This window comes from Podarcis bocagei (assembly GCF_964188305.1).
Source record: "Podarcis bocagei genome assembly, chromosome: 1".
NCBI lineage: Eukaryota > Metazoa > Chordata > Lepidosauria > Squamata > Lacertidae > Podarcis > Podarcis bocagei.
The window spans coordinates 3,776,248-3,788,338 of NC_138125.1; the positions used below are offsets into that span (position 1 = coordinate 3,776,248).

Here is a 12,091-nt window from a genome sequence, read left to right on the forward strand (position 1 = left end):
AAAAAAAGAAAGATGCTGTGAGGGGCTGATGATGGAGGTTGTAGTGCGAGGGCGCCGGGTTGGCTAAGCCTGGGCTAGAGGGAGATCGGATCTTCAAGGTGCACACCCCCGGGGAAGTTCTCCTGCGCAGCAGAAACTGTGCAAAAGCTGGGTGGGCAGAATGGGGTGGCCACACCAGTCGCCCTTTGCCAGACCCAATGTTTGGCCAATGGCAGCTTCTGACGCCAACTCTCAAACTAGCAAGCTTTGTCTAGTTTGCCAAAAAGGAAGGATGGCAGGCAGGGATGCCGTGATTAGGGATGGGGCAGTGATTTGATACGGTTTGCATTCAAGTAATAATAATAATAATAATAATAATAATAATAATAATAATAATAATAATAATTTATTATTTGTACCCTGCCCATCTGGCTGGGTTTCCCCAGCCACTCTGGGCGGCTTCCAACAAAGACGAAAAATACACTAAAATGTCACACATTAAAAACTTCCCTGAACAGGGCTGCCTTCAGATGTCTTCTAAATGTCAGGTAGTTGTTTATCTCTTTAACATCTGGTGGGAGGGCGTTCCACAGGGCGGGCGCCACCACCAATAAGGCCCTCTGTCTGGCTCCCTGTAACTTGGCTTCTCGCAGGGAGGGAACCCCCAGAAGGCCCTCAGCGCTGGACCTCAGTTTCTGGGCAGAACGATGGGGGTGGAGACGCTCCTTCAGATATATCGGACCGAGGCCCTTTAGGGCTTTAAAGGTCAGCACCAACACTTTGAATTGTGCTCGGAAACGTACTGGGAGCCAATGATGGTCTTTCAAGACTGGTGTTATGTGGTCTCGGCGGCCGCCCCCAGTCACCAGTCTGGCTGCTGCATTCTGGATTAGTTGTATTTTCCGGGTCACCTTCAAAGGTAGCCCCACATAGAGCACATTGCAGTAGTCCAATCTATCAGATTTTTGCAGGTTCCAAAAGATTACCAGAACCAAAGCACAGGCATGCTTTAAATTTCGCACCGGCCCAAATTTCCCAGGGCAGATCTCTAATCAAACAAAGCTCCACAAAAGTTAGGGTATTAGGGAATATACCTATGCTGTGATGTGCTGATGATTTCGTCTTCTTTTTTGATCTTAAAATCATTCGGTCAATAAGATCGGTTAAAAAGAATAACATTATTTAATTTGTGGGAAAATGAATCTGTAGGCAGCCCCTCGTTTAACTGGATTCCCTACAACAGGGTTCTGACGAAGTTACCTTTAACATGCGGATCTCCCGAAGGGCAATTTTTTTGATAACGGGATCGTCTTCTGATTCCAGAAACTTCTTGATGGCCACAATCTGACCCGTGTCCCTGTTCCGGCACTTGAACACCACCCCGTAGGAGCCTTCGCCAATCTTGCTGATCTTTTCGTATTTCTCCATTGCAAATATGAAACGGAAATACCCTCCAGCAATTAATTTATCCTTCTGGGTATCTGAATCCTTCAGACGACCAGAGACGTCTTCAACCTGTAAAAACGAGAGCAAACCACAACAGAAAACACTCTGTGAGAAGCTGCAGAAACTTTAGAGTTCATAGGAAAACAGGAGTTGAACACAGATTATAGCAGACCCTTTCCATCATTCTGTGATCATGCAAAATCCATTTTGGTGCCTTTTTCTTTTTTGTAAATGGACGGGGTCCTGGAGGTGCGATACAAATTAGCAGGAGTAGGGAATTCTTTTAACAACGCCTTTCTTTTTTACTGGACTCATTATATATACAACAGTGTTTACAAACCTGCCAGACTTTTAGGAGATTTCTGAAGGCAGCCCCGTTTAGGGAAGCTTTTAATGTTTAATAGATTACAGTGGTGCCTCGCAAGACGAAAAACTCGCTAGACGAAAGGGTTTTCCGTTTTTGCGTTGCTTCGCTAGACGAATTTCCCTATGGGCTTGCTTCGCAAGACGAAAACGTCTTGCGCTTTTTTTTAAAGCCGCTTGAAGAGGCGCAGTTGCGACGGACCGTGCTTCGCAAGAAGAAAAACCACGCAAGACGAAAAGACTCGCGGAACGAATTCTTTTCGTCTTGCGAGGCACCACTGTATTGTATTTTAATATTCTGTTGGAAGCCGCCCAGAGTGGCTGGGGAAACCCAGCCAGATGGGCAGGGTATAATAAATTATTATTATTATTATTATTATTATTATTATTATTATTATTATTATTATTATTATTGATGTTCTGGAGTACAGTACAACTCTCGCCAACCCTGAACCTGATGGGGGATGTAGATCAAAACATCTGGGGAGATCCAGTCTGGGGTAAGCTGAGCTACAGAAACTCAGCTTAATACACAGCTGCATTTGTCTGGTTAAAACCTCCTCTTCAAATCTCACTCCTCTGACAAAATTTACACTCTGTGCGCTCCCTGGAGCAAGGAGTACCTAGTCATTTGTGTTACCCATGAAGTCTTCCAAAGGAAGAATGGCGAAGTTAATGGACTCCGCAGAAATGTCAAAACTTACGGGAAGATTCAGAAATCAAGAAGAAAGAGTTTTTAAACAAAGAATGGGGGAGATATTTGGACTATCTAAAACTGTAAACAATTAAGTACCTTAGCAGGATTAATTTAAAATCTAGCAGTTTAAAGGTGATTTTGGAAGAAATATAGAGAGTGATAAGTAAAAGGAGATGAAGTTTTTAAAATGTTTGTATAGGGAACCAAGGAAGGAGAGGAGGGAAGTCTAAACAACTATGTATGCAATGGTATTTGATGATTATTATTGTTAATTTGAAAAACTGAAAAATAAAATGAAGTCTCCACAGTGATGGCGTCATAGTGTTGTTCTACATTTTCAAATTGTTTTAAGTGAGGTTAAGATTGCCAAAGGCCATTCATTTTAAATATGTAGATATATTACTGATTTGTTAACAAAAAAAGTGCAAACGTAAGACAAATAATTGAAAATTTAAACCATAAAGTGTCACAGCCTGGAAGGACAAAAGTTCAAAGACACAGCACAGCTCTAATGGAATAATAAAGTATTAACTTACACAAAGATTCCCCTTACAAATAATAAATATAAATAAGTTATCTCCACCTGTGAATGCCATCATTACTGAGAATAAAGTTTCTCTATAGTCTTAAATGAGCCAGACATTTGCATGTACTGATGGCACTGAATGACCAGGTGCCTCAATATTTGAGTAAGAAATAAAATCATGCCATGTATTTAAAAAACAGCCATTTAAGCTCTTAGTTTGTGATACAGTACATCACTTCCCAGAGGGTGATTTGCCAAACAGTCCAAATTATTAAGACTTCCAGAATTTGGCAATACAACCCCAGGCTGCTGTTAAGAGATGAGAAGAAGGTTATTTGCTTTCCGAATCCTGTTCTGTTTGCAAAAGCGCCAGGTGGAAAGACGGAGTAATCGTTTGTTTAGTTATCAAGGAGATCTCATTGCCGACCAGTGCCGCATTAACATACTCGTTTAAGAACTTAATTCGTTCTGGAGGTCCGTTCTTAACCTGAAACTGTTCTTAACCTGAAGCACCACTTTAGCTAATGGGGCCTCCCACTGCTGCTGCGTGATTTCTGTTCTCATCCTAAAGCAAAGTTCTTAACCCGAGGTACTATTTCTGGGTTAGCGGAGTTTGTAACCTGAAGCATCTGTAACCCGAGGTACCACTGTATAAGCTAGACAAGCTCTAGCTTAGGGCCCCACTCTCTTGGGGGCCCACAAAAAAATTCAATGGAAAAAAAACACCCCTGGATGTACATTTCTAAAATACAAGATAAAAAACAAATAAAATAAAACCTACGTACAGCAACAGTGTTTTGTGTTGTGTAGGCTCCTAGGATGCAAGTCATGGGCCCCGCCTGCTAGCCTGCTCCCTAAAATATCACTGCTTTCTTCCTTTCTATATACAGGGTGCCTACATTCTGCATGGACTGATTGCAGGGCAACATGGGCAAATGGCTTGAGATACCTATTAGGTCCATAAATGACCTTTAAAGCCCTAAACGGCCTCGGTCCAGTATACCTGAAGGAGCGTCTCCACCCCCATCATTCTGCCTGGACGCTGAGGTCCAGCGCCGAGGGCCTTCTGGCGGTTCCCTCATTGCGAGAAGCAAAGCTACAGGGAACCAGGCAGAGGGCCTTCTCGGTAGTGGCACCCGCCCTGTGGAACGCCCTTCCAGAAGATGTCAAAGCGATAAACAATTACCTGACATTCAGAAGACATCTGAAGGCAGCCCTGTTCAGGGAAGTTTTTAACGTGTGATATTTTATTGTATTTTTGGTTTCTATGGAAGCCGCCCAGAGTGGCTGGGGAGGCCCAGCCAGATGGGTGGGGTATAAATAATAAATTATTATTATTATTATTATTATTATTATTATTATTATTATTATTATTATATAGCATATATTCAACACACAAAAACAGCGACAATTTAAAGCTGGACATATAAAGGGCCCCGTTCCCTTCAGGAGCTGAGGGCCGCATTGAACCTAATTCTGGCCCTGTTGCCAACATTAATTCATATAGCGCACCCGAGCATCTAGCACTGTAGGCTGTTTCCCAGCAGGTTTCCCAGCACCACGAGAAGCCAGTCGTGCCTCTAAGCCAGCAATGGCCCGCACATTTGCTCTGGCATAAGTGCCACTGGGCACAGATGGACTTACTTGGGAGAAAGCACCCTGTGGCGAAGGTGGCGCGGATGTCGTCAGCGCAAAGCCAAGGAGCCGGTGGCTTCAGCCGTGAAAGCCGATCTCTGGGGCGGCTCCAGCAGCCTCTGCATCTTCAGGCTAGCTTCCTCCTCCTCCTCCTCCTGTGGAAGGAAGGCCCGTCTGGAAATTAAAATTTAATTCAGGCCCTTTGGGGGAAGGCAGGTTGCCAAGGCAGGCTCTGCGGGCAGCTTCAAGATCAGCAGCAAACCCCCAAGGGCCTCTTCTTAGAAAGGAGGCGGGCAGGATCCTGTTTCGTGGATCACTTTCCTTGTCTGCAGAAGGAAGGAGCCTCCTTGGGAGCACAGGAGGTGAGAAGGGCATCGCCCGCAGCGGGAACCCTGCGCCGCCACCGGGAAGGGGCAAAAGGGCAGAAGGAGGAAAGGCAGCCCCCCAGCCCCCTTCTGCTGGGACCACCTCCCTTGTTGCCAGCCAAGAGGCGGGCAGAGGCTCTCTTGGCACACCCTCCTCCCCTCCGAAGCAGCTTGGTAGTTCCTCCTGGAGCAGGAAAAGTGTCCCCACGCTAAAGGGCCCTCTGCACATGCCCAGGGGCACTCTCCCCTCCGAGCAGCTAGCGGTGCCAAGCTGAGTAATATATTAGGTAGGGGCAGGTAAGCTCCGTCCCACATAATCACAAGATGCAGTACACGCACATCATCTGAAAGGTGCCTATCAACTTAGGGGGGCACCACTTTCAAATATTTAATTTGGGGGGTGGCAAAGGGACCTTTCCCTAGAAGTCGGCTCCGATGCAGCCAGCCGCCCTGCAAGAGCGCAGAGGAGCATCTGAGCGCAGTTTGGGAGGAGAGCGGCATGCCGCCTGGGGCTGGCGCAACCCTCCGGTGCTGGGCACTCTGCACGCGCTCAGAGGACCCCTTGCTCTTTCTCTCCCCCCCCCCGCCTCCCTCCCGACTCTCTTGCCTGCAGCTGCCTCCGCCGCCAGCTCCGCGCGCTCCTCCTCTCGCCGCCGCCGTCGCCTCTCGCTCTGTCCGGGCGCAGCTCTGCGCGGAGCCGCTAAAGGCGCGCAGCAGCCAATCAGGGCGGGCGGCGGAGCCTGGGCAGAGGGGGCGATGCCCGCCCCCGGGAGGAGCGAGGCTGAGCGGGCGTCTCCCTGCCTTGGCACAGACTGGCAGGCGGCGCCGTCGCTGCCCTCCAAGCGCTGGGCAGAAGCAGGAGACTCCTCGGGGCAGGGCAAGGAATCCTCGACGTCCTTCCTCGCGCAGCGCGCAGCTGGAACGGTGGAGGTGGAGAAGGGCACCCACTTGGACTGGACCTGTAGGGTTGATTGTTGTTTAGTCGTTTAGTCGTGTCCGACTCTTCGTGACCCCATGGACCAGAGCACGCCAGGCACTTCTGTCCTCCACTGCCTCCCGCAGTTTGATCAAACTCATGCTGGTACCTTCAAGAACACCATCCAACCATCTCATTCTCTGTCGTCCCCTTCTCCTTGTGCCCTCCATCTTTCCCAACATCAGGGTCTTTTCCAGGGAGTCTTCTCTTCTCATGAGGTGGCCAAAGTATTGGAGCCTCAGCTTCACGATCTGTCCTTCCAGTGAGCGCTCAGGGCTGATTTCCTTCAGAATGGAGAGGTTAGATCTTCTTGCAGTCCATGGGACTCTCAAGAGTCTCCTCCAGCACCATAATTCAAAAGCATCAATTCTTCGGCGATCAGCCTTCTTTATGGTCCAGCTCTCACTTCCATACATCACTACTGGGAAAACCATGGCTTTTACTATACGGACCTTTGTTGGCAAGGTGATGTCTCTGCTTTTTAAGATGTTGTCTAGGTTTGCCATCGCCTTTCTCCCAAGGAGCAGGCGTCTTTTAATTTCGTGACTGCTGTCACCATCTGCACTGATCATGGAGCCCAAGAAGGTAAAATCTCTCACTGCCTCCATTTCTTCCCCTTCTATTTGCCAGGAGGTGATGGGCCCAGTGGCCATGATCTTCGTTTTTTTGATGTTGAGCTTCAGACCATATTTTGCGCTCTCCTCTTTCACCCTCATTAAAAGGTTCTTTAATTCCTCTTCACTTTCTGCCATCAAGGTTGTGTCATCTGCATATCTGAGGTTGTTGATATTTCTTCCGGCAATCTTAATTCCGGCTTGGGATTCATCCAGCCCAGCCTTTCGCATGATGAATTCTGCATATAAGTTAAATAAGCAGGGAGACAATATACAGCCTTGCCGTACTCCTTTCCCAATTTTGAACCAATCAGTTGTTCCATATCCAGTTCTAACTGTAGCTTCTTGTCCCACATAGAGATTTCTCAGGAGACAGATGAGGTGATCAGGCACTCCCATTTCTTTAAGAACTTGCCATAGTTTGCTGTGGTCAACACAGTCAAAGGCTTTTGCATAGTCAATGAAGCAGAAGTAGATGTCTTTCTGGAACTCTCTAGCTTTCTCCATAATCCAGCGCATGTTTGCAATTTGGTCTCTGGTTCCTCTGCCTCTTCTAAATCCAGCTTGCACTTCTGGGAGTTCTCGGTCCACATACTGCTTGAGCCTTCCTTGTAGAATTTTAAGCATAACCTTGCTAGCGTGTGAAATGAGTGCAATTGTGCGGTAGTTGGAGCATTCTTTGGCACTGCCTTTCTTTGGGATTGGGATGTAGACTGATCTTCTCCAATCCTCTGGCCACTGTTGAGTTTTCCAAACTTGCTGGCATATTGAGTGTAGCACCTTAACAGCATCATCTTTTAAAATTTTAAACAGTTCAGCTGGAATACCATCACTTCCACTGGCCTTGTTATTTGCAGTGCTTTCTAAGGCCCATTTGACTTCACTCTCCAGGATGTCTGGCTCAAGGTCAGCAACCACACTACCTGGGGTGTACGAGACATCCATATCTTTCTGGTATAATTCCTCTGTGTATTCTTGCCACCTCTTCTTGATGTCTACTGCTTCAGTTAGGTCTTTACCACTTTTGTCCTTTATTATGGTAATCTTTGTACGAAATGTTCCTTTCATATTTCCGATTTTCTTGAACAGATCTCTGGTTCTTCCCATTCTGTTGCTTTCCTCTATTTCTTTGCATTGCTCGTTTAAGAAGGCCTTCTTGTCTCTCCTTGCTATTCTTTGGAAATCTGCATTCAATTTCTTGTATCTTTCATTATCTCCCTCGCATTTTGCTTGCCTTCTCTCCCCCGCTATTTGTAAGGCCTCGTTGGACAGCCACTTTGCTTTCTTGCATTTCTTTTTCATTGGGATGGTTTTAGTTGCTGCCTCCTGTATAATGTTGCGAGCCTCCACCCATAGTTCTTCAGGCACTCTGTCCAGCAAATCTAAATCCTTAAACCTGTTCCTCACTTCCACTGTGTATTCATAAGGGATTTGGTTTAGATTGTATCTTACCTGTCCAGTGGTTTTTCCTACTTTCTTCAGTTTAAGCTTGAATTTTGCTATAAGAAGCTGATGATCTGAGCCACAGTCAGCTCCAGGTCTTGTTTTTGCTGACTGTATAGAGCTTCTCCATCTTTGGCTGCAGAGAATATAATCAATCTGATTTCGATGTTGCCCATCTGGGGATGTCCATGTGTAGAGTCGTCTCTTGTGTTGTTGGAAAAGCGTGTTTGTGATGACCAGCTTGTTCTCTTGGCAGAACTCTATTAGCCTTTGCCCTGCTTCATTTTGAACTCCAAGGCCAAACTTGCCAGTTGTTCCTTTTATCTCTTGATTCCCTACTTTAGCATTCCAATCCCCTATAATGAGCAGAACATCCTTCTTTGGTGTCACTTCTATAAGGTCTTGTAATTCTTCATAGAATTGGTCAATTTCAGTTTCTTCAGCACCAGTAGTTGGTGCATAAACTTGGATTACTGTGATGTTAAAAGGTCTGCCTTGGATTCGTATCGAGATCATTCTATCATTTTTGAGACTGCATCCCAGTACAGCTTTCGCCACTCTTTTGTTGACTATGAGGGCCACTCCATTTCTTTTACGGGTTTCTTGCCCACAGTAGTAGATATGATAGTCATCCGAACTGAATTCGCCCATTCCCGTCCATTTTAGCTCACTGATGCCCAGGATGTCAATATTTATTCTCGCCATCTCATTTTTGACCACATCCAACTTACCCAGGTTCATGGTTCTTACATTCCAGGTTCCTATGCAATATTTTTCTTTACAGCATTGGACTTTCCTTTCGCTTCCATGCATATCCGCAACTGAGCGTCCTTTCGGCTTTGGCCCAGCCGCTTCATCAGCTCTGGATCTACTTGTACTTGTCCTCCGCTCTTCCCCAGTAGCATGTTGGACACCTTCCGACCTGAGGGGCTCATCTTCCAGCGTCATAACTTTTATATGCCTGTTGTCTTTGTCCATGGAGTTTTCTTGGCAGGGATACTGGAGTGGCTTGCCGGTTCCTACTCCAGGTGGATCACGTTTGGTCAAAACTCTCCACTATGACCTGTTCATCTTGGGTGCCCTGCTCGGCATAGTTCATAGCTTCTCTGAGTTCTTCAAGCCCCTTCGCCACGGCAAGGCAGTGATCCATGAAGGGGTCCATGAACTTGGACTGGACCTGTAGGGTTGAAGGGACCCCCAATTTCATCTAGTCCAACCCCCTGCAATGCTGGAATCTCAGCTAAAGCATCCATGACAGATGGACATCCAACCTCTGCTTCAAAACCTCCAAGGAAGGAGAGAGTCCACCCAGTGGCGTAGCGTGGGTTGTCAGCACCCGGGGCAAGGCAAATAATCTGCGCCCCCTAACCAGTGGATTTGCGCCCCCTAACCCTAACCCCCAGATGTTGCGCCCGGTGCGGCCGGGCCCCCCTGCACCCCCCACGCTACGCCACTGAGTCCACCACCTTGCTTGGGAGTCTCTTGCACTGCCAAACAGCTCTTACTGTCAGAAAGTTTTTTTCTGAATGTTTAGTCCGAATCTCCTTTCCTGTAACTTGAAGCCATGGGTTCGAGTCCTACCCTCCAGAGCAGGAGAAAACAAGCATACTCCCTCCTCTATGTGGCAGCCCTTGAGAAATTTGAAGGTGGCTATCATATCTCCTCTCAGTCTTCTCTTCTCCAGGCTAAACATACCCAGCTCCTTCAACCATTCCTCACCAGGCTTGGTTTCCAGACCCTTGATCACCTTGGTCGCCCTCCTCTGCCCACCTTCCAGCTTCTCAACATCCTTCTTAAACTGTGGAGACCAGAATTGGACCCAGTACTCCAGGTGTGGTCTGGCCAAGACAGAATCAAGCAGAACTATGACTTTCCTTGACACTAGACTTCTGTTGATGCAGCTTAGAATAGCATTAGCTTTTTTTGCTGCAGCATCACACTCTTGGCTCATGTTAAGCTTGTGTTCCACTAAGTCCCCTAGATCCTTTTCACTTGTACTGCTAGTAAGCCAGGTGTCCCCCATCCTATATTTGTGCATCTGGTTCTGTTGGTTTGGATCATCATCATCATAATAATAATAATAATAATAATAATAATAATAATAATAATTTATTATTTATACCCCACCCATCTGGAGCAGGAGAAAACAAGCTAGCTCCCTCTTCCATGGGGCAACCCTTGAGATACCTGAAGATGGCTCTCATATCTCCTTTCAGTCTTCTCTTCTCCAGGCTAAACATACCCAGCTCCTTCAACCGTTCCTCATATGGCTTAGTTTCCAGACCCTTGATCATCTTGGTCGCCCTCCTCTGCCCACCTTCCAGCTTGTCAATGTCCTTCTTAAATTGTGGTGCCCAGAATTGGACGCAGTATTCCAAGTGTGGTCTGACCAAGGCAGAAGAGAGTGGGACTATTACTTCCCTTGAACTGAACACTATACAGTGGTACCTCAGGTTAAGTACTTAATTTGTTCCGGAGGTCCATTCTTAACCTGAAACTGTTCTTAACCTGAAGCACCACTTTAGCTAATGGGGCCTCCTGCTGCTGCTGCGCCGCTGGAGCACGATTTCTGTTCTCATCCTGAAGCAAAGTTCTTAACCCGAGATACTATTTCTGGGTTAGCAGAGTCTGTAACCTGAAGCGTCTGTAACCTGAGGAACCACTTTACATCTGTTGATGCAGCCTAGAATAGCATTCGCTTTTTTTGCTGCTGCATCACACGATTGACTCATGTTCAGCTTGGGGTCCACCAAGACCCCTAGATCCTTTTCACATGTACTGCTAGTATGCCAGGTGTCCCCCCCCCCTTGTATTTGTGCTTCTGGTTCTTCCTAAGGGCAGAACCTGACATCTGTCCCTGTTGACATTCATTTTGTTAGCTTGTGCCCAGGTCTCCGCTCCGTTAAGGTCCTCTTGAATCCCGATCCTGTCTTCTGCAAGGGGAAGGACGCCAATGGCCACAGTGAATAGGTTCTACCTTCCCTGTAGGGCAGCCTTTGTCAAGCTTTTCCTTCCAGAGGTTTTCAGACTACAACTCCCATCAGCTAGAAACTGGCCCTCCCCCTTTATTAGATTAATAAGTGAACCGGCCCGGACCCTGCGGTCTTCAGCAAAAGCCCTTCAAAAGCCCGTGCTCCAACTGGGGATGGTGTCCCTCTACAGAATGCTGCTGTTAGGGAGATGCACCTGGTACCACCTTTGCCAGTCTTCAGGTACCAGGCGAAGCCCTTTCTGTTGCACAAAATCCTATCTCTAGATAGGGAACATTTTTCAGGCCAAAGGCCACACCCCCTTAAGGACCCATACATGTGAGGGCGGGGCCAGAGGCAGGAAGTGGGCGGAGCAACAGGTAGGATTCTGAGCTTTGTATACGGCTGCATTCCTGCCAGGGAAAACTCAGCAAGTTTCTGCACACACACACACACACACACACACACACACACACACACACACACGTCCCGGCAAGCAAGAGGCATCCTTACCACCTAGTCAGATGAAAACCATTGAAGGAGTGTGGGGCAGAGGCAGTGCATAGCTGTCAACCGTCCCTTATTTGGCGGGAAACTCCCTTATCCCAGCGCCGTGTCCCGCTGCTGTCCCTTATTGATGATGTCCCTTAAATTTCCCGGGTTTCATGCTCGCCCGGCTCAGGAGGGAAGCAGCGGCTCGGGGTCCTCCGCCGCGAGAGAGCAAGCGCACGAGCTGCCGCGTCTCCGTCTCTCCCTTTCCCCCCTCACGGGCGCGTCGTGAGGAGACAGGTGGCAATGGGCGGGCAGGCAGCCCCTCTTGCGAGACTTCCACTGCGCTGCCAGGGGAAGCCGGAGGCGGCAGCGGCGGCTGAGGAGGCGGCCTGAGGGAGGAGGAAGAGGAGGAGGGTATGGGGAGGGACGCAGAAGGGCGGCGCTGCAACCGCCTCATGCTGGGCTCGCGGGCGGCCATGGGCGCGTCTCTCTCCCTCCCTCTCTCTTGGGTGGGGAAGGGCCGATGGAACTCCTCGCCCCAGGACGACGGCAGCCCCGACATGCTGCTTAGCATTCCCTTCAACCA

At 48.0% G+C, this 12,091-nt stretch overlaps 1 protein-coding gene across 1 annotated transcript in view; it reads right to left on the reverse strand.

Annotated features, from left to right (window-relative positions):
- Positions 1 to 5,669, reverse strand: part of CDKL1 (cyclin dependent kinase like 1) — a 34,079-nt gene extending 28,410 nt beyond the window's left edge. The window contains exons 1-3 of the mRNA XM_081196485.1: positions 5,619 to 5,669; positions 4,656 to 4,820; positions 1,240 to 1,494 (exon numbers count right to left, since the gene is read on the reverse strand). Of these exons, the coding sequence (XP_081052611.1) occupies positions 1,240 to 1,407 (168 nt within the window). The 5' untranslated portion in view covers positions 1,408 to 1,494; positions 4,656 to 4,820; positions 5,619 to 5,669. The remainder of the gene's footprint in view (positions 1 to 1,239; positions 1,495 to 4,655; positions 4,821 to 5,618) is intronic.
- Between the last annotated feature and the right edge of the window lie 6,422 nt (positions 5,670 to 12,091).